Consider the following 24,444-nt stretch of genomic DNA (forward strand, 5'->3'; position numbering starts at 1 on the left):
CATAAAATCTCCAGTATATATATAGGCTTCTTGGACGCCTTCGTTCGTCTTCGTTCGCTTTGCCGTGATGTGTGTGTATGTGTCAGGTGTCAGTCAATCCGTCGGCAGTGTTTACGAAAGTTAATAGTAATAATTGAAATGTTAATAATAGAACGATAACACTAGGCTCTACTTTTTCGAAATGAAAGAAAGACTATTAGTTATATTAGCATTAAGTCTTTATGGGCCTCAACAATGTTCCGCTATAAGAGAATACACTAAAGCTGATATTCTGAGGCTAAGGTAAATTATTTTTTACGCAAATCCTATGCTAATCATAGCTAATATTAGCAAAGCAAACGTATGCCTGTCTGTCTATCTGTTTTTAGCTTTTCACGCTTAAACCGGTAAACCAGTGATATGATGATATATAATGAACTAACTGAATATGTATATTATTCAGTTCATTGATATATGGATATTATTTCAGGGAAGAGACAAGGGAGATGTTCCAGCATGCCTATGACAGTTACCTAAGATATGCTTATCCCTATGACGAACTTCGTCCTCTATCATGTGACGGAGTTGACACATGGGGTAGCTATTCTCTGACTCTCATCGACGCTCTGGACACACTCGCTATAATGGGGAACTACACTGAGTTCAATAGAGTTGTCGAGATATTGCTGCAGAAGCAAAACTTTGATACAGATATCAATGTGTCTGTGTTTGAAACTAATATACGGATTATTGGAGGACTGCTCAGTGCTCACCTGTTGTCTTATAAGTAAGTGATTTACTGTCTCTGTTAATTAACTTAAATTTTGTGTTAACAATAAAAGTTGAAATTGAAAATTAACTTGCTCTCTTTAACTCTTAATTTTTCAATTCTCTTGTGATATATATCAACCTAGAACATGATCTAACAGCTATGGCTGCACAAACTCCACAAAGAACTAGATGCTTTATATATCAACCACTTACTTTCTCAATGTTGTATCTGGCCACATTAAATTGTTTTAGAATCATCTTTATGTTAAGTATGATACAGTGTTGATTTGTTGTACCTATACAATACAGGTAGATACGAGGTTGAGAAAATAAGCGGTTGATATGGGCCCTAAGGGAGAGGTAGTTCTCAAAAACTTTACATGTCTAAGATTTTATAAATGAAAATGTATGATGCATATTTAGTTATGTACTATAAAACCACATAAAATCTTATGTAAGAAGTGGGATAGGAAATCTGAGAGGCCTGACATACTTACTCCTACATGGATAGGGGGTCAAATTAAGCTGGTGGGTGTTTTTTGACTTTGAAGTTAACAGAAAACAAAAATTACATGGTGTATATTTCTTTATTGTTACTTTAGAACTGGAATGAAGCTGGAACCTGGCTGGCCATGCAATGGTCCCCTCCTCAGGCTAGCAGAGGATGTTGCCCAGAGACTTATAGTTGCATTTGACACCACTACTGGAATGCCTTATGGCACCATAAACCTCCGCAAAGGTGTACCACCAGGGGAAACAAGCGTGACCTGTACTGCCGGTGTGGGGACATTTATTGTGGAGTTTGGGACATTGAGCAGACTAACAGGGGATCCTTTGTATGAAGAGGTATAATATTTTAATCTAATATTAAAAGAGATGAATGTCAAAGTGAATGTAGATTTGGGAAATTGCAAGTATAATGCTGCCTGACACAACAGGTTAGCAAGGTGAGCTAAGAAAATTTAAAATTCTTTCACAGCCTAGAAATTTTATTGAATAAATAGCATAGCTTTAGCCTAGCTTCGTCATTAACGGTGATTGCAATCTAGCTTGGTCCTATCTCTGGAAAAACGCGTTTTCGAGTCATAAGATAATGGTTCTCAATAAGATCGGTAATTTCGAAAGCTCTGTCACCAGCATGGTGGTTCAGCAGTGGTATAGTATTGAACTTGTAAGTGTCAACTGGAGGTCTACAGTTCAAAATAGGTCAGACGCTTAGTTTACGTTTATATTTATTTAGTTTACGTTTTACTTTTAAACCTTATTTAAATATGTATCTTATCTAATAATAAAAATAAAAAACTCCAAGAAAAACTCAGGTAAGTAAGTACTTTTATTTTGATTGGTGTCATGAATGTACAAAATAGCTACACTATAGTGAACATAAATCATAGGTAAAAGAGTTCTTGTGTTAATTATTACCAGCTTTTGTTAACATTGAAGTGAGAAATGTAAAAATCCGAGTTTCCAATGGCACATTTACATCTATCTTTTTTTACAAAGCTCTTATTTAACTTGCAATATTTGTTTGTAAGTTTATCTTGCGAGTTTTTAATTTCAGCCACTTCTAGTGATGGGATTTGACTTAAGAGGGTTTATTCCAAAGAAGTGCGAAATCCGCGGTTTACCACGTTTTCAAACTCGATTTCCGCAGTAACGTTAATAGTTTATGCAAAAATATTAAAATCTGTACAATAAACAACTTATTAGCTGTAGCCTAGTAAGATGACTTCACGAATTGCAATGCAACTACAGTCAACAAAAAGTGCAGTCACTATAAGTTTGTATTAAAAATATGTAATTTTGTTCCAGTTAGCATACAATGCTCTGAAGGCGTTGTATCACCACAGGTCTCCGATCGGTCTTGTCGGGAACCATGTGGATGTGATGAGTGGGCGCTGGACCGCACAGGATGCCGGCATCGGCGGCGGCGTCGACTCTTACTTCGAATACTTGGTCAAAGGTATGTTGAAACAATTAACCTAATTAATTAATTTAATTTCAATTGATTATATTGACTATTGGCCCAAAGAGCCCGCGACGGACAGAGCCTTCGTCATTTTATAAAAGCTGAGAGTTACAGGTAACAACAATCCTCAGCTATTAAATTTGGGTAGATCACTAGGCTTTGGCAGCTGACAGGTAGTAAATGTGTAAAATTACACCTCAAATTTCATTCGGAGTGATATTAGAAATCACTTCCTTCACTGCCAGATACTTTGTGGGGTTGCAACCCCCTGCCAGACACCCTTATACTATGTTTCAGTTTCAAGACACCTGACAAAAATATTAGCAAAACTTCTTATACTTTAAATAATTGGCGTCTGTTGCGCAATACTTATTTGGTCCTTGTGAAAATATTTGCTTTGAGCATCCTCTATGGCGTGCATTGAGTAAGTAGGGTAGGCAGTGCTAGTGTTGGTGGCGCACAGCTGCGGCGTTAACTGCCAACTGCATACCTTGGAACGTCTCAATGCACGCCAATGAATCCTCATTTCTGTAGCCAGTAGATTTGACTTGAAATATGCATGTGTTTGAACTGTAATTCATATTTGCAGGAGCGATTCTTCTGGAGCGGCCGGAACTAATGTCGATGTTTCAGGAAGCTCGGCAGGTTATCGACCGCTATCTGAAGAAGAACGACTGGTATGTGTGGGCCACTATGCTCCGGGGGCATGTCACTTTGCCTGTCTTCCAGAGCTTGGAGTCATACTGGCCGGGGCTGCTTAGCCTTATTGGTAAGTCTTTGACCTTTGAATATAGGTAGGTACATAATATTAAGTCCAAGTCCAATCTCTATCGAAAGCACCCACCTATAGCGGTAAAGAAAATGTGGCAACCAGTTGAGAGCAAAGATATTTTTACACTTTAGTTGGGAAAATTCTAAAATCGTCAGTATCTCGGAAGCTTTTTGTTGCTAATACTGTATCACCCTAAAGAACTGTGTTCTGTGTTCAATGAGCAATCATCACGCACGTTTGATCTTTATAAGAGTACATCAAAACACACTAAAAGTACATTATAACAATTTCACGCTACAAAATGATCTACAGAATTTTTTATAAAACTATTCCTCGTTCTGCAGGCGACAGCGATACAGCGATGCGTATAATCCACAACTACCACAGCGTGTGGCGACAATACGGCTTCACGCCTGAAGTCTACAACCTGGGCACGGGCGAAGCCTCGTCGACCCGAGAGAGCTACCCGCTCCGCCCGGAGCTCATTGAATCCATCATGTATCTTTACCGGGAGACTCGAGACCCGATACTCTTGCAGATGGGGGAGGATATTATAAGGAGCATACAGCACAGTGCCAGGACTCCGTGTGGGTATGCTACGGTAAGTTATCTATTACACTTAATTAATTATTAGCGACCTGCCCCAGCTTCGCACGAGTGCAATCTTTAAAAAACCGCTCAAGAGCATGTATGGCCATGTGGCCATGCTCAGTGTAGGGTTCCGTAGTTCCCGACCGTCACAATATACGGACTTAAAAGACGACTTTTTTAGTTAGATAAGTACTTCAAACTTGAGAGTTCAAAAGTTAGAGGGGGGAGGGGGCGACACATTGTTTTGAACTTTCGGAGTGAATATCTCCGAAAATATTCGCTTTTATCTATAAAAATATTTTTTGCGAACCCCTACTCATTTTCAAATACCTATCCAACGATACCCCACAACATAGGGTGGAACTGAAAAAAAAACATCCATACTTTACGTATTTTTACTTATAGGAGGTACCCTAATTTTTTTTATTTTTTTTACCACTGTGGCGTGACTAATATATATATTCATGCCAAATTACAGCTTTCTAGTACTAATAACGGTCTCTGACAGACTGACAGACTTAGCCGCGGACAGACAGACGGACAGACATGGCGAAACTATAAGGGTTACGACACGTAAGGGAGTCGACTACGGAACCCTAAAAAGAGGTAAAAGAAGAAGAAAAGTCTTAAACCAGAGGCACTTCACAGTTTTCAACTCCCTTTCCCTAAACTATATCCGCGTAAAGCCGACGCGCGTCGCTAGTTATATGTATTATACCTAATATAAACCTTCTGAGAAAAACCATCTAACTGATGGAAAAAATCATATTAAAATCCCAACGGATTTTAAATGACCGTAATTTAAATTATCTAAGTGAAGAGTACATACGTACATAAGGACAGACGGCTGGAAGTCACCTTAGCTTATATTATGTTAAGATATAGAAGATATGGCAATGTTTGTTGGTATATCGGTTGTAGCTACATCATCCTTGTATGTTACTTTTTAATCCCTTTGTCTGTTTAGAATGTTATTAAACAAATAATTTTTATAAACAAAACTTTCAGATTAAAGATGTTCGCGACCACCGCAAAGAGGATCGGATGGAATCATTCTTCCTCGCCGAGACTACAAAGTACCTGTACCTTCTGTTTGATCCCGACAATTTCATTCATAACCCGGGCAAGCATGGCACAGTCATCAACACGCCTAACGGAGAATGCATTGTAGACGTTGGTGGATACATTTTTAATACTGAAGCTCACCCCATTGATCCCACTATGTTGTTTTGCTGCCAGGAAGCTAGACAAGGGTAAGAATAATAATGAAAATAAGAGTCCGTTTTTATTAGTTCCAAATAAACCATTATTATTTTTGAATTTTCTTGGTCCACTAGTTTTTGAGTCATGGAAAAGAACTTCTGAAAGCAGAATTCTTTACATTTTTTTTTTACAGGATAAACATTAGCGAAGTTCATAGAGTGTATCAAATATTAGAAGAGGAAGACAACATACAATTTATGACCATGATTGAGGCCACAACGCAAAGAAATGAATCAAAAGTCTTAAGTGAAGTTGATACCAATAATACACCTGAAGCTGTTAATCATTCTGAAACAAACAAACGACTCAATGAAAATCAATTAGAAAAAGATCAAGTTTTAATTAAAACTGAGACTAGAACTGGATATGTCAATATGGATGGAACAGAAAGAGAAAAATCTAAAAATGAATCCAGTTTAAGTGACATAGTCAAAGAACGCATAGTAAATTATTATAATAACAATACAAGCGCTCCTGAAGATTCATCAGAAGAACTTAAAGAGACCCATGCAACTGAACCTGAAAAAGTAGAACCAATGGGTAAAGTTGATGTGGATGATATAATAGTACCCGGACAACCGGTGGAAGCAGAAAAGATCCAACCACCCAGTAGTACTAAAGCAAAGGAAGCATTCAAAATGCTGCCCACTGTCATTCAAGATTTTTTGAACAGCGATTGGAAATCGAAACCGAAATGTGAACCACAACACATATTGGAAAGAATTCGTAGAGAAAACAAGTATCCAGATCATCCAGATGTGGACAGATATGAACTGCTGCTGACTCCGGCGCAATCTTTCTTACAAAGGATATCTTTAGCCGGAGAATTTTTAAACAAAAAACAGTTAGAGCTGTGATTCATTTCTTTTTAGACAAGAAAAATAATCGCAATAAGAGTATTTATGAAAAGATCTTAGATTGTTCCAGTGAAATGTATATAAAGCAGGTTTTATTTATGGATATTGTTAAGTTTAAAAATAAAGACTGAATGGTATAATAGCTCTTTAATTTAATCAGGAAATCGATGATCGTGTTGGTAGCGTATTGAACTTCCTTCCGTAACGTGCTTTGCTTCAAAATTTCACCGACTATCACCAGCTATAGCAATGTATTATAGATTTTATTTAATGAGTATTTATTATCGTAAAATAACGCTCGAGTCGCTTAATTATTCTATTCGCGCCGAGGCATTGCTCAAGTGATATAAATATAGCCTTTATTTTACTCTGCCCTGCACCCTTGATCTTAAGATAATCCCTTGATAGATCTGTGTATCTCCGTGTAGGTGGCACACCAACTTCATAGTGGCAAGTTCAATTAAAAGAAGATAACAGCCGTCACCTGTCACCTCTGTCGTCTTTGTAATCAAAATGTAGACCAAATTATAAATTTTATATACAATAAATATTAACAAAATGCCTGCTTTTCCTCCGGGTAAGAGGAGACAGCCGTCAGATGAGCAGGGTGCGATGGTTGTGCGCTTGGGACTTGACCTCTTTTTAAAATAACATGACCGATCCGAAAACAACTCCCTCCGAAGAAAATACTTTGTCTTGCAAAGGATATAAACTGTTGAAATTTCTTGGCGAAGGCGCCTATGCTAAGGTGATCTGTTTCTCTTTAGTCACTAAACTAAACCTTAAATATTGTAGAACATTATGATTTAAGTGGTAAAGTTCTAGTTATATTAACCTGTCCTCACCATGTTCTTGAATTTTTGCAGGTGTTTTTAACCGAATACGGAACACATGACGATCCTCATAAAGCTACACTCGCATGTAAAATCATCGAGACATCTAAAGCCCCCAAAGACTTTGTTATGAAATTTTTGCCTCGCGAAATAGATGTTTTGATACGCCTCAACCATCCCCATTTGATACACGTTCATAGTATATTCCAAAGAAAAACGAAGTATTACATTTTTATGAGGTACAGCGAAAATGGTGATCTCTTAGGATACATTTTGAAGAACGGATGCGTGTCGGAAAATCAATCACGAGTGTGGATGCGACAGTTGTCACTGGGGCTCCAGTATTTACACGAGCTGGAGATCGTCCATCGTGATATCAAATGCGAAAATGTGCTTTTAACGGCTAATTTCAACGTTAAGCTTTCTGATTTTGGTTTTACCAGGTTTTGCGTCGACGACGATGACACGCCTATCCTAAGTGAGACGTATTGTGGGTCTATGTCATATGCGGCCCCGGAGATTTTACGTGGGAAACCTTACTTGCCGAAGCCGACAGACCTATGGTCCCTAGGGGTAGTGCTTTTTGTGATGCTTAATAAGTCCATGCCCTTTGATGACACTCGTATGCGTAAGTTATATGAGCAGCAGATGGGCAAGAAATATCGTTTTCGTTCGCGTGTGGCCAGTATCATATCGCTGGAATGCAAGTCTGTGGTGAAACATCTGTTGGAGCCGGATCCGGGGCTGCGGCATACCGCCGTGCACGTGTTGAACTCTGATTGGGTTGCGATGGACAGTAGACTTACTAGTGAGTCATTTTCTTTTATCAAAGTAAACAATTGTAAAAATTACAACACAGCAACGCAGGTTTGCCTGTTTTGTATAAATTACCACTTTTGCTTTGAATGAAATAAAGGCATTATTTTTTTTATAGCTATGAACGCAGTAGAAGCAGCTGCTTTGAAACGAGCTAAAGAGGAACGTCGTAGGATATCAGACTCTCGCAGGAATCCTCCTAAGAGGCAAGGAGACATACTAACCACGAGTCACAGAGATTCAGCATTCAGAGTGAGTAAAAACCTATTAATATAGCATGCATCTTTAAATTGCTCTTAAATTCAGCATTTGACAGTTATTAGAGCACCTATTATTAGAGCAGCATTAAATTGCTTGGTTATTTTTAAATTTACAATTCATTCATAGAGTTCTTGTTTTCAGGCCAGTGAAATGATTAAATCTCTTGCTAGTATAACAGCAAAACACAATTAATTTTTGGAGAATATGATAAATGGAGGGCAAAACCAAGGTAAGATTTCATTTACTTATTTATATAATTCCTAACGTGTGCTGAAAAAATATTAATTAATTTAATAAAATATTAATTATTGCGGTTGCAGTTTGAAGTAGAAGAAGAATTAAAATTGTCTGGCTCCGAGCAACTGACGCTCGCCAGCCGCGGCTACAAAATTATAAAAAAAGTCAACGAGGGATCCTACGCGAAGGTGGTATTTAATATATTGTTATACTGCAATGAACGAACTTAGGATTTTTACATCAATCATTTCAGGTCTACCTTGCCGAATATAGAAATCCGAATAAAAATGATAAGTTGTCCATATTAGCTTGCAAAGTGATCGACACGAATACAGCGCCGAAAGATTTCGTCAAGAAATTTCTACCTAGAGAAATAGATATGTTAATAAAACTCAACCATCCTCACTTAGTGCACACGCACAGTATATTCCAGCGGAGATACAAGTACTTCATTTTTATGCGTTATATGGAGCATGGGGATCTTTTGGAACACATTTTGCAGAAAGGAGCGGTGTTAGAAGACCAAGCGAGGATATGGACGCGACAGCTCGCGCTAGCAATCCAATACATGCATGAGCTAGAAATAGCGCATAGAGACATCAAGTGCGAGAACGTTCTTCTAACAGCAAACCAGAACGCCAAGCTGTCTGATTTCGGCTTCTCTCGCTTCTGCGTCGACAAGAGAATGAAAGAGATTCACAGCGAAACGTTCTGTGGCTCGCTGTCATACACCGCCCCTGAGATCCTGCAGGGCTCGCCGTATTACCCAAAACCCACCGACATATGGTCGCTTGGAATCGTCGTCTACGTCATGCTAAACAGGGCGATGCCGTTCGAAGATAAACATATAAAACAGTTGTATCAAGCGCAGATTAATAAAAATTGGAAGTTTCGTTCGCGGTACGTCGACACTTTATCTGAAAACTGTAGACGACTAGTCACGCTCATGCTGGAACCTAACCATCAAAACAGAATCAAAATAGAACAAATCATTAACAGCGAATGGGTGGCGATGGATTCCAGGCTGCTAGGTCAGATATTTACATTAACCATTCGCTTAGTTTGTAATCTTGTTTTTTCTCTTATACTTATTGTAATAGTACATTGTGTCTTAAGGGCGGTAAATAAGGAATTACGAACGAGAGTCTATTAGAAGCCCGAAGTCGAAGACTGAGGGCTTTAATGAGTCGATGTTCGTAATTCTAGTACCGCCCGTGCGACATACAATGTTTTTCATCACATTTGCAAGTAAAATTTTATATTTGTAAAAGAAAAAATATAATTCTTCCTAATATTGGCGATACCTTAGGCTGTGCTCTTGGCAACGTCGCCCTCTACCTCCCTCGGCATGCGCCGCAACGTGCGTGTGCATGTGGTCCATGTAGTCCTGCAGCAGCGCGCGCAGCGCCACCAGTACGGGCACCGACTCATTTACCGACCTTGGGCTTCATGACAAGACAATGTGTACGCGCAATGACTCATTTACCGACCACGGGTTTCATGACGAGCACATTAAGGTCGAGGGTTTTATTTGGGGGGTTGCAACCAAGGTAGCCTGCATATTATGACACTGTTTACGAGCAAGTGTGATGAAAAAAATATTTTGTGTTACAGAATGGACCGCACCAGAAACGACAGCTTTCAAGAAAGCTCAGGATGAAAGGCTCCAGCTCCAAAAACAGTCCGAAAATCCTGACCCGCCTAAACCTGAGAAGGGTGGCGTGCCCGATACTACGATAATGAAAACCACATGTGAGATTAACGAGTCGTCATCATCGTGGTAAGTTGTATTACTTGCTGACGATGATGATGTTAAATGATGTTTTGGACGGGTCCGCATCAATAAGAAATGTCAGCCAATGACACTGATTATTTGGCCTGAAATGCATAAAATCCTACCTATGGTTTCAATCTACAAATAACTCTTAAATCATATAGCAGACGGCAACTCGAAAGTATGGGAATCATTTTGTTATTATTTCCTAAATTGGCCATTGGTTCTCTTGATCCACAAATGAATGTATACGTAGTTGCATTGTTTTATTATTAGTTTTGCTTCGCTCGCTTGATATGATAAGAAAACCAATGAGATTGGACTTTTTTTTTATCGATGTGAACCCCGCTTAAAATACAATTATTTTTAAAATTACCACTGACTTATAAATACTGGCATTTTTGACTTATCTATCAACTACTGACAGTAGTTAATTGTCACATCCATAATCAATCCAAATTTATAGTACAATTACAAATTTATTATTTTACCATCCAGGAAAGCACCCATACAAAATGAAAATACAATAGTCCGCAAACCATCCAAATAGGCCTTCACCACTATGCTACCAACAACAACGAAACAGCGAGCAGATGACTGGAAAAATAACATAAATGACTGATAAATTGGAGCTTACTGCAACACATTCGGATATTGTCGTACTACAAGAGAAAGGGTTCATATTGGAGAAACTTATCGGTGAAGGATCCTATGCCAAAGTAGGTAATTTGTTGTTAGTAGATCAATAACATTTGTTGATACTCCTCGAACTTGTAATCTGCTTCTTGTAACAGGCATCTACCAAAAAACGGCGTGACCGTTGGCCTTGAAAAAAAGTTCGCAACCAACTTTTAATACAAGTTTCGCTCGTATTAACTATTAGCGAGATTAGTAACTATGGTTGCAACGAATACATAAATTTGAATATAAATATTATTTACTTTTAATAGTTTTTAACCGACCCTGGACCCTAACTAATAATAAAAAAAAACTGATTGAGTAAATTCGCTATTGGGAAATCAGGACCCTGGTAAAATTCGTGAATAATAAAAAAAACTGATTGAGTAAATTCGCTATTAGGAAATCAGGACCCTGGTATAATTCGCGAATAATAAAAAAACTGATTGAGTAAATATGCAATTGAAATTAAAATTGACTATTGGCAATACTTATGAATGATAAAAAAAGTCGAATGGGTAGAAATTCGAGTGGGGAAAAATGCGAATGGAAATATTGCTACGCGGAATTAACGAGTTTGGGGAAACGATCTAATCTCTCGTATTAAACCTGACAGTAGCCTAAGTTGTTCGGTTGAGCAAATGTATTTATTAAGAAACCGAACTAATAAGGTTACGTTTGTAGGTGTTCAAAGCGACGCACATGCTCGATGAGACGCGGCACGCTGTGCTAGCGTGCAAGGTCATCGACACGGCTAGTGCGCCGCGCGATTACCTCTCCAAGTTCCTGCCCCGCGAGCTCGACATCCTAATCCGCGTCAACCATCCGCACATCGTGCACGTGTCCAACATATTCCAACGGCGAGCCAAGTACTTCATATTCCTGCGGTTCGCAGAAAACGGCGACCTCCTAGACTTTCTCAGCCAAAACGGCGCCGTCCCCGAGAACCAATGCAGGCTCTGGATGCGGCAGCTACTATCCGCGCTACAATACATCCACACCCTCAACATCGCGCACAGAGACTTGAAATGCGAGAACGTTTTGATAACATCGAACTACAACGTGAAAATTACGGATTTTGGTTTCGCGCGTAACGTTCGGCAGAGGGACCGGGACGTGTTGTCTGAGACTTACTGCGGGTCGCTTTCGTACGCGGCGCCAGAGGTGCTGAAGGGCGTGCCTTACCTGCCTAAGCTGGCTGACATGTGGTCCATGGGCATCATTCTCTACACCATGCTGAATAAAGCTTTGCCGTTTAACGAGACGTCTGTCAAGAGGTTATACGAGAAACAGGTATTCATTCATGAAGACTGTAGTGATGAAGATTGTAGCGATACAAGCCAGTACGTATTGGGAACTTCACACACACACTATTGCATTAAAATACCTAAGTCCTCCTATATACGGGTGCACATACAACTGAGCTGGGCAACTGCACTGTTACGCGTGTAGGAAAGTATTTAAAAGTAAATTCGGCCTAGCCATCCATTAATCCATATCAGAGACCATAATAGGCGTCATTTACAGAATAGTTTTTAGGGTCGCCGTCATCGAAACCAATGAGGGATTTGAGGGAGATATTGATTTACTTCGCAGGTTTGTGCAGGTTTCCTCGCGATGTTTTCCTTCACCGTAAACCTCGTGGTAGGTAAATCTCAACTGTAATTTTGCACATGAATTCTGAAAAACTCAGAGGTGCGAACCCGGATTTGAAGCCACGATCCTGTCCTTGAGAGGCCACAGGTCATACTGTGAAAAAGTGTGGGTTAATTTTCAGCAGTACCTACTACTGCTCTCATCTGTGGGCAGGGGCTCCATAGTACCAGCTGCTCCCTCTGGACCGCATACAACGAAGAGCGACTCGATTAGTCGGCTGCCGACGAATTTCTGATCGACTTGACTCCTTGGCGCTGCGTAGAGATGCGGCATCCTCTATCGCATATATACAATGGGGAGTGCTCCGAGGAGTTGTTCGGGTTGATCCCTGCCGCATCCTTCCGCCACCGCCCTACGCGACAACACTTCTATCCTCACCATTTAGATGGTTGGCAGTCCTCTACTGTGCGTTTTTCCAGATTTTTTTTGCCTCAATAGAAATTACTGCCGAAACTCTGGAATGAACTTTCGCCTGCGGTATTCCCGGACCGATATGACCTTCAAGCCTTCATGAAAAGAGCGTGCTCCTACCTAAAAGGCCGGTAACGCACTTGTGACTCTTTGGGGCTCAGCCTGAAATATCCGTTTTCCTAAAATGTATTTTTCGCAAAATGTCTGCTTTTCAAAATGTCAACACGTCTTTTGCATAATGTCAGCTATTTAAAATTGCCTGTCTCGGCTGTCTCCAAGAATGACAGTTTTTGTATAATGTTCGCTTTTCAGAAAGTGCTTATTCTCAAAATGTCTGCAACCTCGAAATATCCGCCTTTATATAACGTAATATTATTATTATTATTATAACGTTTGCATTCCAGAAAAGTTCCCAAAATGTCTCCAACCATGGTCTTCAAATTTCATCTAAATCGGTTCAGCGGTTTAGCCGTGAAAGAGTAACAGACAGACAGACTGAGTTACTTTCGCATTTATTAGCATTGATTTTAGTAAAAAACTAAACTACGAAAACCCTTCATTCGGGTACGAAACCGGTTGAGAACGAAAAATATTTTGTTCTAAAGCAGTAATTTTATATTAGGTATAGATATTTATGTTATGAAAGAGTAAAGGACTATTCAATGGAAAAAATCAATTGTGTAAACAAAGCAATTTTTCACGATTACTCCGTAGTTACTTGCATTTGAACGCCAATCCCGATCATATTCACATCTCAATGACCTCAGCACTGTTTTTATCAACCATTTTATCATTAAATAATCGTGTAAATATGTTTATTTTATAGAATTAATTGGAAGACGAAAATCCGTTATATTTGTCAAATTGACATGATAATTTTTTCTTCACCGAAGTTGGTCTATGGTCGGTCTAGTCTCTGGAAATTTAGTGCTGTACCAACAAAATTAATTATTTGACTGAACCAACCTTACCTACCGATAATTATGGCTGGCCCTGCAAATTAATTTATTCGTAGATATTTATTTATTTATTTACTAGATGAAAACCCGGCTTCGCTCGGGTAAAATGTAGACTCATAATAATATGTTTGAAAAAATTTTTTGCCAGTAAAGACTGTCGTACTTATCGAAAAATCTGACTTATATTCCCAGCCTTAATTATTATCACAAACACTTTAACGGCTAACCTACGTATCGGTATTTCACCAGTAGATATTTCTCCTAAATCTTATTTGCCCAAATAACTACGTAGTCAGTCCCAAAGTTCTGTCACAAATGAAAATAATGATAAAAACAAAAGTACCAATCAGTTTTTAATAAATTATATACCAATTTAAAGTACATTTAATAAAAAAATAAATTTAAGTACTTAAAATTATTCAAAATGACTTCCTTTGTTTTTAATACAGGCCCTTAATCGGCGCAGCCAGTCGTCTATCGCAGCACGCACCATTTTCATGTCTATTTCAGCGACTGCTTTTCTTAAAGATGACTCTTCCCCTCTAAGACCTGCCAAATTTTAAAGTCCAGAGGATTAAGGTTCGGACTGGAGGAAGGCCAATCTTCGTGTCTTATAAAGTCGATTTTTTGACGGCCAAACCAGGCTTGAGTGGTCTTGGCTTTGTGTGCTGGCGCAGAATCCTGCTGGAACACAAAATTATGACCTGAAAATAGCGTGTTGGGCAGATCTTTGACATGCTTATCCAAAACCGTCTCTTGGTACACTTTCGCACTGATTTTGACCCCTTTTTCTCAAAAATGAACCTCAGTTGGCCCGTAATAAGATCAGAGAATACTCTTCAGAGCTCCTAGCGTACACTCTATCATTATGTTTATTGTACTTCTCTTCAATATCGAAAATCTTTTCGTCTGTAAAGAGGATATCACGGTGTCGATTTTTCGCGTACCGCTTTAACAACTTCCGGGATCTTTTAAACCTTATTGTTTTTAGACGGGCATTAAGTAAGTGCCCACTCTATTTTTTGTATGCTCGCAGACTAAGATCTTCGTTTAAAATCTTTTTGACGGTTTTTCTACTGACACCCATCTGCAAAGCCATCAACTTCTGTTTTCGGACAGGATTTCTTGCTATGCGTGCCTTGATCGCTTTGATCACTGCTGGTGTTGGTACGGAGCGAGGCCGGCCAATTCTTTTCTTGTCCTCAACACTGGAGACTTCATTGTACCTGTCAATCGTACGGTACACAAACCTAAGCGTTATATTTACATTTTTGAGCAACTTGAAAATGGTACTTGGCGAGTGCCCACAGCAGTGCAATGCTAAAACAGCTATTCGGTTTTCTTTCTGTTGTAATATGGTTTTCTTAATAAAACTAGCTTTTGCGTATGACCCAAATCACCATCTTTATTTCTCTCTTGCACCGACCCCTCCACAGATAAGCAAACATAAATACAGATACAACATCTCTCTCTTTTTGATTTAGACAATAGTTAATGTAATACTTTAACATTGTGAGGAGTACATAATTAATTGTACCAAACAACAAAACAAAATGTAACGCTTAAGCATTTAGTTGCAATTATCATAAGTCATATTCATAGGTACATTATTATTATTATTTTTAATAGGAAGGTTCCTACTTAACTAAAAGTTTGTTTAAATTAAACCAACTTAAATTAACTTAAGTAATCTAATAACATGTAACACTGACAATGCACAGTGCTATACATACAGTACCTACTTAAAAATTAGTTTCATAATCATCCAAAAACTTAGGTCTCCTTACAAGTCTCTTAGGTAATCTGTCATCTTGTTCTTGAATCCTTAATTCCTGCTCACTGTTAGCTGTAATGTCAATATTTCCTCTTGCTTCCTCCTCATCAAGATTATCTAAGGGACTTGCAGGTGTAATAATCGAATCATCATAAAAATTCCTATTTAACAATGAACTTCCTTCCCCTGGTGAAATGTGCTGTGGAACTCGTACTAAATGCCACCGGTTTCGTCTAAACTTTCCTCTATCCGTCATAATCACGTATGAACGCGGTTCCTCGCATTTTGTTTCAATGGTACCATAAATCTTGAGATCAATTATCCAGACTTTATCATTAGGTTTTAGCTCTTCCAAATTAGATGCCCTGTGACTTTTGTTATAATAATACGCATCTTTATTTTTCTTTTCTGTCATGCTCTTTTGTATATCCTGTTTAATTTTGACCGGTTTATTAAGCTTACTAGGCAAGATAGGCAAGTTATCTCTTAGTTTACGATTAAATAACATTTCTGCTGGACTGTAGCCTGTTTCTATGGGTGTATTCCTATATATTAACAATGCTAAGTATATATCTTCATTTTTAGACAGTAATGATTTTGCTATTTTAACTCCAGATTCCGCTAATCCATTACTTTGCGAAAAATATGGACTACTTGTTATAGATTTAAATCCATATTCTTTTGCAAATTCATTAAATTTGGACTTGAACTGCGTGCCACAATCAGATCTCACTACTTCAGGAATACCGAACCTCGAAAACACATTTTTACACTGAATTATTACACTGTATTCTGTTAGATCTTTTAGTTTACAGATTTCTAAGAACCTAGAATAGTAGTCTATGATTACTAAATACCAGTTGTTATTAAACTTAAATAAATCCATGCCTACTTTTTGCCATGGCCTGTCAGGGATTTTTTCTACAACCATCTTCTCTTTGTGATTCTTGCTTGTTTCTATACACTTAGGACATGACTTCACTTGCTCCTCAATTTGTCGAGACAAGCCTAACCACCAAACCGATTGCCTTGCCCTTTCTCGACATTTAGAGATACCTAAGTGTCCTTCATGAATTCTTTTCAGTATATCTTTGTGCATGTTTTCTGGTATAACTATTCTTGAATTATATAAAAGGAGGTCCCTTTCCATCGAGAAACTATTTTTATACTGATAGTAATTCTTAAAAACCCCTAGTTGAGATTTATTTGGCCATCCATTTGCAGTAAATGATTTTAAACCTATGCATATGTTACATTTACCCTGTTCCATATATATTTTGTCCAACATTTCGTTAGGTATTGTATCTGAAACTAGCATGTTGATGTTGCCCTCCTCCTCCTGTTCCATATCTGAAACTCCACAATCAGGCAGCGGCTGTCGCGATAGCGCGTCGGCCACTACCTGCTCCTTTCCTGGTATATATTTGACTTCATAATTGAATCTACTCAATTTAAGTCTAAATCTTAAAAGTCGAGGGCTTAAATCATCAAGCGGCTTAGTGTGTAATATCTGCAGAAGGGGTTTATGGTCAGTCTCTAATATTACATGTATGCCTAAAACATAATCTCTAAATTTTTCTACAGCCCAGACCAAGGCTAAACCTTCCTTTTCTATCTGTGCATAATGCTTTTCAGCATCTGTGAGTGTTCTACTGGCGTAAGTAACAATTGATCGATTACCTGCCCTATCTTCTTGCATAAGAGCTGCCCCTAATCCAAATGAACTACTATCTGCTGAGATTATTATTACTTTATCCACATCATAATGTGCTAGAGTAGGAGCATTTTGCAGTTTTTCTTTAATTTCATTGAATGCTTTAGTCTGAATAGGACCCCACACAAACATTTGATCTTCTTTTAACAAAATGTGCAATGGATTTAAAATTTCTGATTTATTTGGAATGTATCGACCTACAAAATTGACCATGCCTAAAAATTGAAGCAACTCTTTTTTATTACTTGGTTCTTTAAAGTTACTGATAGCTTTTGTTCGCTCGGGATCAATTTTATACCACTAGCGTTGATCACGTGACCCAGATAACAAATCTCCTCAACCCCAAATAAACACTTATTTTTATTTATGGTTATACCTGCATTGTGAAGTCTTTTAAGCACTTCATGAAGGACCCTATCATGGTCTTCCTTAGTTGGTTCATAAATAAGAATGTCGTCCATGTGGATGGCTAGTTTCATGTCTTTAAATAGATTTGAAAACTTCATACTGAAGTATTCAGGCGCGCAATTCAATCCAAACGGAAGTCTGTTATATATATATCTACCAAAAGGTGTAATTATAGTAGTCAACTTTTTTGATGTATCATCCAGTTTAATCTGATGAAACCCTGAGGTAGCATCAATTTTAGAAAAGAATTTAGCTCCTTTCAGTTTAGCTAATGTATGCTCTATTTTAGGGATTGGATAGACCGGGCGCTTTATATTTTTATTAACCTGAGTATAATCACCACATATCCTTACTTTGTTATTTTTTAAAACAACTACGATTGGCGAGACAAAGTCTGTTGCTTCTTCAATAGGACTGACTATACCTAACTGCTCTAGTCTATCCAATTCCTGTTTTACTTTAGGCAGTAAAGGAATTGAAATATTGCGCGGTGAAGCCTGTATGAATGATTTTGGATTCTCTACCAAGTCAATATGAAATTCGTCTTTAAAAACTCCTAATTCGCTAAAAATACTAGGAAATTCTTTCTCAATATTTTCAGAGCCATTCATCCTAACTTCTGGCCCGGATACAGCACAGATTTTTATCAAATTCATACTGTCAATGGAAGTTCGTCCTAGTAGAGCTGTTTTTAACCCTTTAATTACATATACTTTACCTTGATAGGTATTATTCTTGTATTTCAACTCAAGATCTATGGTACCAGTGACATCTAAGCGAGATCCATCAGGTCCTTTCACTGTGTCTGCACATTTCACCAGCGGCAGTTGAAAGGAACTTGCCCAGTTTTCTGAGACTGCACTTATGTCAGCACCTGTGTCGATTAAAAAGTTCAATTTATCAATCAATAAATTATTTCTATAAACCTGTACATCAATCATAAAGTCTTCTTTCTTTTCACATAAACTAACCTCATGAGTGGTCCCTTTATTTACCTCCTCCTCTACCCTTCTAACACCCTTTGATCTACACACTTTAGCAAAATGACCAATTCTCTTGCAGTTGTGGCATGTTGAGTTATTGGCCGGACACATTTCCTTTCGATGACGCTCCAACCCGCAGAACCAGCATCTATTTTCTCCTCTTTTCTTGCCTTGTTTAATTCTATTAACTTCGATTGTCTCGTTTCCCATCATCTTGCTTTCTTCTTTTTGAATTTCTGCTTGCCTACATATTAAAGTTGCATCTTTTAACGTGAGATCACTTTTTAACAGAAGTCGCTCGCTTACTGACTTGTCGCTGATTCCAATTACAATTTTGTCTCTTATTAGATCCTCTTTCAGAACACCATATTCACATTTTAGTGCTAGTTTGTGTATGTCTGTCAAGAATTCTTCCAGCTTTTCACCCTCCTTTTGAACTCTTGAATTAAATTTGTACCTCTCATATATGATGTTTTTCTTAGGTGAAAAGAAGTCGTCAAACTTGGAAAGCAAATCTGTGTAGCCGAGTTTAGTTCCGAACTGAATTATAATGTCTTCTGCCTTTTCCCCCATACAATACAAAAGGCAATTCACCTTGTCGTTATCTTCTAATTTATCGTTGCCCGACAAGCTCATGTATCGCACGAATCTTGCTTTATACTTTTCCCAATCTTCAGGCTCAAAGCTAAATGTGCCCGGAGGCGAAATACGCAAGAATTTCGATTCCCGATCCTCTCCTTTTGCGCCATTGTTCTCGTTGGTTTTCTCCATTTTTTTTTCTGAATTTTTTAGGACTCCGATGTTCCTTCGCAATATCTGAATAATTTACTTTGTCTGAACAATCTGAATAACGTTTTATTTAACCGCTGCCACCATGTTGTAATATGGTTTTCTTAATAAAACTAGCTTTTGCGTATGACCCAAATCACCATCTTTATTTCTCTCTTGCACCGACCCCTCCACAGATAAGCAAACATAAATACAGATACAACACTTTCAACGTCCACTCCATCGTGAGAAATCGCAGCGAATGACTGTTTATTGTTTTAAAATAATTGGCAAACATTCAAAAATGGAATTCAATCAAATTTTCTTAAAATCATGTTTTAAATTTAAAAATAATGTGCCAGTGACAGAACTTTGGGACCGACTACGTATGTCTGTCTCATAATCAAAGAAATTAGACCTAAAGGGCCCCATATAAGGTACGATCCGTCTGTACGATCGATCTGATGAAAATCGACGAATCGTACCGTGTGTGGGGCCCTTAAAAGGTCACAATGGAGAACGAAATGCAAACCTGTGACACGTGATGACGTGACACTCACGCCACTTTGATGTGATGACTTTGACATGTTTACTTCGCAACGCCATTATATATACTCAGTAATTTATTCCATTTTTTATTGAAAATACTCGCTAAATCCGAATTTTCTACCTACAAGTTGTCGACTCGGAACAAACGTCAACAACTGAAGATAGTTATAGTTGAAGGTAGTTGGTGATAGTTTTGAGTTTTGATAAGATCCATTCAAGTTTTCCGGCAAGACGTTTCGTTTTACACAGTCACATGAGTCACAGTTCTTTGTAATGGATACTTTTTTGGCGTGACGCACGCGATGTGTTGAAGGCGAGCCGTATCTAAGTGCTAGCTAGTATGAAACGGAACGTTTATTAACTACCCAAGATGGCGACTGCGGTTTGTTTGTCAGTGCCATTAGAATTTAACGAAATTCTCCATAATCCGAATTTTGCGGATATATGTTGTCGACTCGGATCGACTAATTTTTTACGCTCTTCAATTTGATGTGCATTTCGTTCGAGTCTACCGTACCCCTGGACGAAATTATTAATATAGATTTAATTATTATATTAATTATTTGTGTTAAGTTACACTATTTAATGAAGGTTTATAAAGGTTTCTAATCCTATCCTACTATCCTACTTCCTACTATATCCTACTAATCCTACTAATATTATAAATGTGAAAGTTTATGAGTGAGTGAGTGAATATGTTTGTTACTTCTTCACGCTGAAACGGCTGGACGGATTTGGATGAAATTTGGCGAAAAGTTAGATAACCTGGATTACAACATAGGATACTTTTTATACCGATATTCCCATGGGATAGGGATAAAATCTTGAAATAACAACCGCTCAGCTTAGAGTCATGAAAATTGGTATGTAGATAGTTTGACATCTGGAATAAACCATAGCCTACTTTTTATTTCGATATTCCCACGAGATAGGGATAACTTTCGAACTAATAACCGCTGGGCTTAGAGTCATGAAATTTGACCATGATTGTTTTTAATGTAATGTCAATGAAAACAACGATTTAATTTTCGGGAATTCCCACGGCAATTTTTAAAATCCCGGTATTTCAGCTGCTGGACCTAATGATTTACGTGTGCGAAGCCGCGGGTAAACACTAGTTGGACGATAAAATAGTATTTTAGTAGAAATTATGTACATTTCTATTTACTAGTATCATATTTACTGTGGAGTCCATTGTTGGACCAAAAAATCATTTTGAATCACTTCCCTGTGTCTACTCTCATTTCCCTGTCTTATGTAAATTTAAAAATGCCTCTTCTAAATTATATCGAAAATACAAACTGAGACATGGATGCACAGAAAATCCAGAAAAAGAGACCAGGGCTGGGAATCGAACCTAGGCCCTCAGCAATCCGTACTGCGTACTATAACCCCTACACCACCGTTGGACAGGAGTCAAGATACAAATTTCTTCTATGCACACATATCTCAGGTTGGCTTTTTCTACTACGCTACTTAAGCAGCAAAAAAATCTAAATTAATCCATATTTTAACTGACCCTTTAAATTCTAAAATACTCCATCATAAACCTTGGGGAAAATATACGACAAAAAATATAAGTGGATGTACATGTTTCACCATTTTAAAAATTCTACCCTTAAAGGGGTATAAAGGGGAGTGTAAGTTTTGAACATGAAGTGTAAGTTTGAATGGAAGAAACGTTAGAGGTATATATTTGAAGATATAATTCTAAAACTTCTTGAAAATGCTATTAAACATTTTAAGTTAAAAGGGACATGGAAACATTGTGAATGACTCTTAAACAGGACTAAGAGAATACGTGATTCGCCATTTTTAAAAATTAAACTTAGGGATTACATTAAATAATGAAATATGAGTAAATTCAAAATAATTATTTACTGCTGATTGAAGTATCTTAAAGAGCTTTCACATCACTAGAGCCAACGTCAGTCAGTCAGTCAGCCAGTCGTCAGTCAAGTGCCAATGTCAGTCACCACATTTGTTTACACAATTGATTTTTTCCATTGAATAGTACCGTAAGTATGCAAGCAATTAAACCTTTTACATTTAGAACATTGATTTGAAAATAAAGCAGACATTATGGGAAACAAACATAACAAGACTATAGCCACAATACACACAACTAACGTTTGTTACGTATATTGTGCTATAGCCTATTTAAAAAAGTGAACATAACGGGAAAGCAGAAATTATGGTAATGCTAATATTATAGGAATGTAAACATTATGAATAGACGACTTCCTGAGATTGTACACATTTTAATTAGCAGACATTTTGAGAAAGCTGACAAAATAGAAGTGCTAACATTGTGGCGACAGTAATCGCTTACCATCAGGCTATCCGTTTGCTCGTTTGCCCCCTATTCCATAAGAAAAATCCATTAGTCTGATTTGAATCGCAGGTGACGCGCAAGTGGCGTTTCCGCACGGGCGTAGTGAACCAACTGTCGGCGGAGTGCAAGCAGCAGGTGACGCAGATGATGGAGCCCGAGGCGAAGGCGCGGCCCACCGCCGGGACGGTGTTCAACGGACCCTGGATCGCGATGGACGCGCGACTTGTCAGTACGTATCTGGTGGTAGTATCTGTTGGTGATGATCCGACCGATTTCGGCCATAGCGACCATTTCGACCCCTAACTCATTGATTGGCGCTCATGCGGTCTAAGATGGCTTACATAGCCGATAGCTGTGAGGCGTACGTACGCATTGACGGCACTCACTTAAGTGCACATTTTTGTATCAAAGGAGCTGTCCGGGAACACCCAAATACTCCGAAATATTTTATTCCGAATTTGCTAATTCCAATTTTCAAAACTCCGATTTTCACAATTCCTAAGACATATAATTCCGATTACTTAAAAACACGAATTTTATTTTTCCGAATTTCAAAATATCGATTTTTTTATATCCGATTTTTAAAACTCCAAAAAATGAAAAGTACGAAATGTTATTGGCCCGAAGTACAGTATTCCGATTATCAATTTTCCGAAATGGCATCGCTAATTCGGAAATATGGCATTCGGCAAAATAAACTTCGTGGTCTTAATAATCGGAATCTTGCTTTCGAATCTCGAATTAATGTCAATCAATTTAAATAAATTGACCTGCATACTTAGGTTAGGTTACAATTGCGACAAGGCGCGAAGCGCCATAACTCCGCGGAATAGGAGCTCCGCCACGCGGAGCTCCATCGACCTTGTGTCACATTGCTGAAAATCAATAACAGTAAATACTGTTTTAGGCTAATCTGACCTACATTATAATTATAGCTTAAGTTAATAAGTCGGGATTTATTATTGATCGGTGTAATGATATTCGGAATTTTCAAAATCGGAATTTCAATTGTAACTACCAGTGCCCTATTTCACGAGGCTACAAGTTACAATTTACAAGCGGTTGTCTTTGTTTAACAGTATGTATTGAAAAGACACTACCGCTTGTAAATTGTAACTTGTAGCTTCGTGAAATTGGCCACAGATCGAAAAGTTTACGCGGAATTCATAATAATGCTCGGGTATTATGATTATGAATTTTTGTCCATGACGTATACACAGTTGTAACCGGGCCGTTATGTATGATGGCATCACGATGCGAACATTGCATTGCATGACTTGTAACGGAACCCGGAGATTGGAACATTTAGAAATTTCTTACCTTTTTGACTACAATTGCGGAATCGAAAACAAAATAAGCGGAAAATAGGTATGAAGGTTTGATAGATACCTATTTCAATATTCTTTCAGAGTTAACGTTTTTAGAAGATTCCTTATTAAAGCAGGCGCAGGAAGAGGCTCACAAACGAGAACAAGATGCCGAGGAAGAAACTGAAGTCGAGAGGATCGCGGAGCTCCGACGAAGAGGCAGGGGCAAAGGTACGAGTCATAAAGGAATTAGGACTACGAACTACATTTTGTTACAAAAAAAACTCTTACCTCAAAATAGATAATTTTTCTGAGTGCACTTTATGGGCATTATATCAAGGTTCAATTTTGTCGACATACTGATTTTAGATGAGAGATTTTTTCAAAGTAGTGACGATTTTTTGGCCTCTTTTGTGGGAATCACATGTACAGCATGCATCTACGTAGATATCAAAGTATGCTTCGTTCTGGGAAGCTACCAAGGCAAAGTAAAACGGTCACACAGTCACTGTGGGTCATATTTTTTTGGCAGAAGTCTCTTATAATTGTTTCGTAGTACGAATAGATAAATGTTGGTTCTTTTACTAGAAGTAACTTTGATAACTAACCCGATTATTCTTCATTCACGTAGCCTATTTACAATACTTACAGTATTTTTTCAGATTTATTAAAATGAGTATGCATTTCTTTTTTCAGAGGGCCTAAAAATATTGAAAAACACCGAAACGGGACCTAAATCACAACAACTTTTTGAAAAGGAATAAAAAAAAGAAACTAAT

General features: G+C 38.0%; 3 protein-coding genes across 5 annotated transcripts; all 3 read left to right on the plus strand.

The window, feature by feature from the left end:
- Edem1 (ER degradation-enhancing alpha-mannosidase-like protein 2) lies at positions 1 to 6,342 on the plus strand. The gene is made up of 8 exons (XM_074110635.1): positions 1 to 282; positions 470 to 766; positions 1,353 to 1,596; positions 2,563 to 2,713; positions 3,309 to 3,488; positions 3,836 to 4,092; positions 5,091 to 5,335; positions 5,479 to 6,342. The coding sequence occupies exons 1-8, from the start codon at positions 182 to 184 to the stop codon at positions 6,200 to 6,202; spliced, it is 2,199 nt and encodes a 732-aa protein (XP_073966736.1). The 5' UTR covers positions 1 to 181; the 3' UTR covers positions 6,203 to 6,342.
- An 82-nt stretch (positions 6,343 to 6,424) lies between these two features.
- On the plus strand, positions 6,425 to 10,711 carry LOC141444915 (ribosomal protein S6 kinase alpha-4-like). The gene is made up of 7 exons (XM_074110684.1): positions 6,425 to 6,950; positions 7,069 to 7,843; positions 7,970 to 8,103; positions 8,433 to 8,537; positions 8,603 to 9,380; positions 9,964 to 10,129; positions 10,622 to 10,711. Exons 1-7 carry the CDS (start codon positions 6,855 to 6,857, stop codon positions 10,671 to 10,673), a joined length of 2,106 nt encoding a protein of 701 aa, XP_073966785.1. The 5' UTR covers positions 6,425 to 6,854; the 3' UTR covers positions 10,674 to 10,711.
- On the plus strand, positions 10,550 to 24,443 carry LOC141444902 (testis-specific serine/threonine-protein kinase 3-like). Of its 3 annotated transcripts, none has more exons than XM_074110657.1 (5): positions 10,550 to 10,842; positions 11,486 to 12,094; positions 22,428 to 22,587; positions 23,768 to 23,896; positions 24,362 to 24,443. In XM_074110657.1, the coding sequence occupies exons 1-5, from the start codon at positions 10,738 to 10,740 to the stop codon at positions 24,427 to 24,429; spliced, it is 1,071 nt and encodes a 356-aa protein (XP_073966758.1). In that variant the 5' UTR covers positions 10,550 to 10,737; the 3' UTR covers positions 24,430 to 24,443. The 3 variants fall into 3 exon arrangements, with proteins under 3 accessions (XP_073966758.1, XP_073966775.1, XP_073966767.1); XM_074110674.1 differs by having other exon boundaries at positions 23,800 to 23,896; XM_074110666.1 differs by having other exon boundaries at positions 10,760 to 10,846.
- The last annotated feature ends 1 nt before the right edge of the window (position 24,444 follows it).

The sequence above is a fragment of the Choristoneura fumiferana genome, chromosome 2 (assembly GCF_025370935.1).
Source record: "Choristoneura fumiferana chromosome 2, NRCan_CFum_1, whole genome shotgun sequence".
Classification (NCBI taxonomy): Eukaryota; Metazoa; Arthropoda; class Insecta; order Lepidoptera; family Tortricidae; genus Choristoneura; species Choristoneura fumiferana.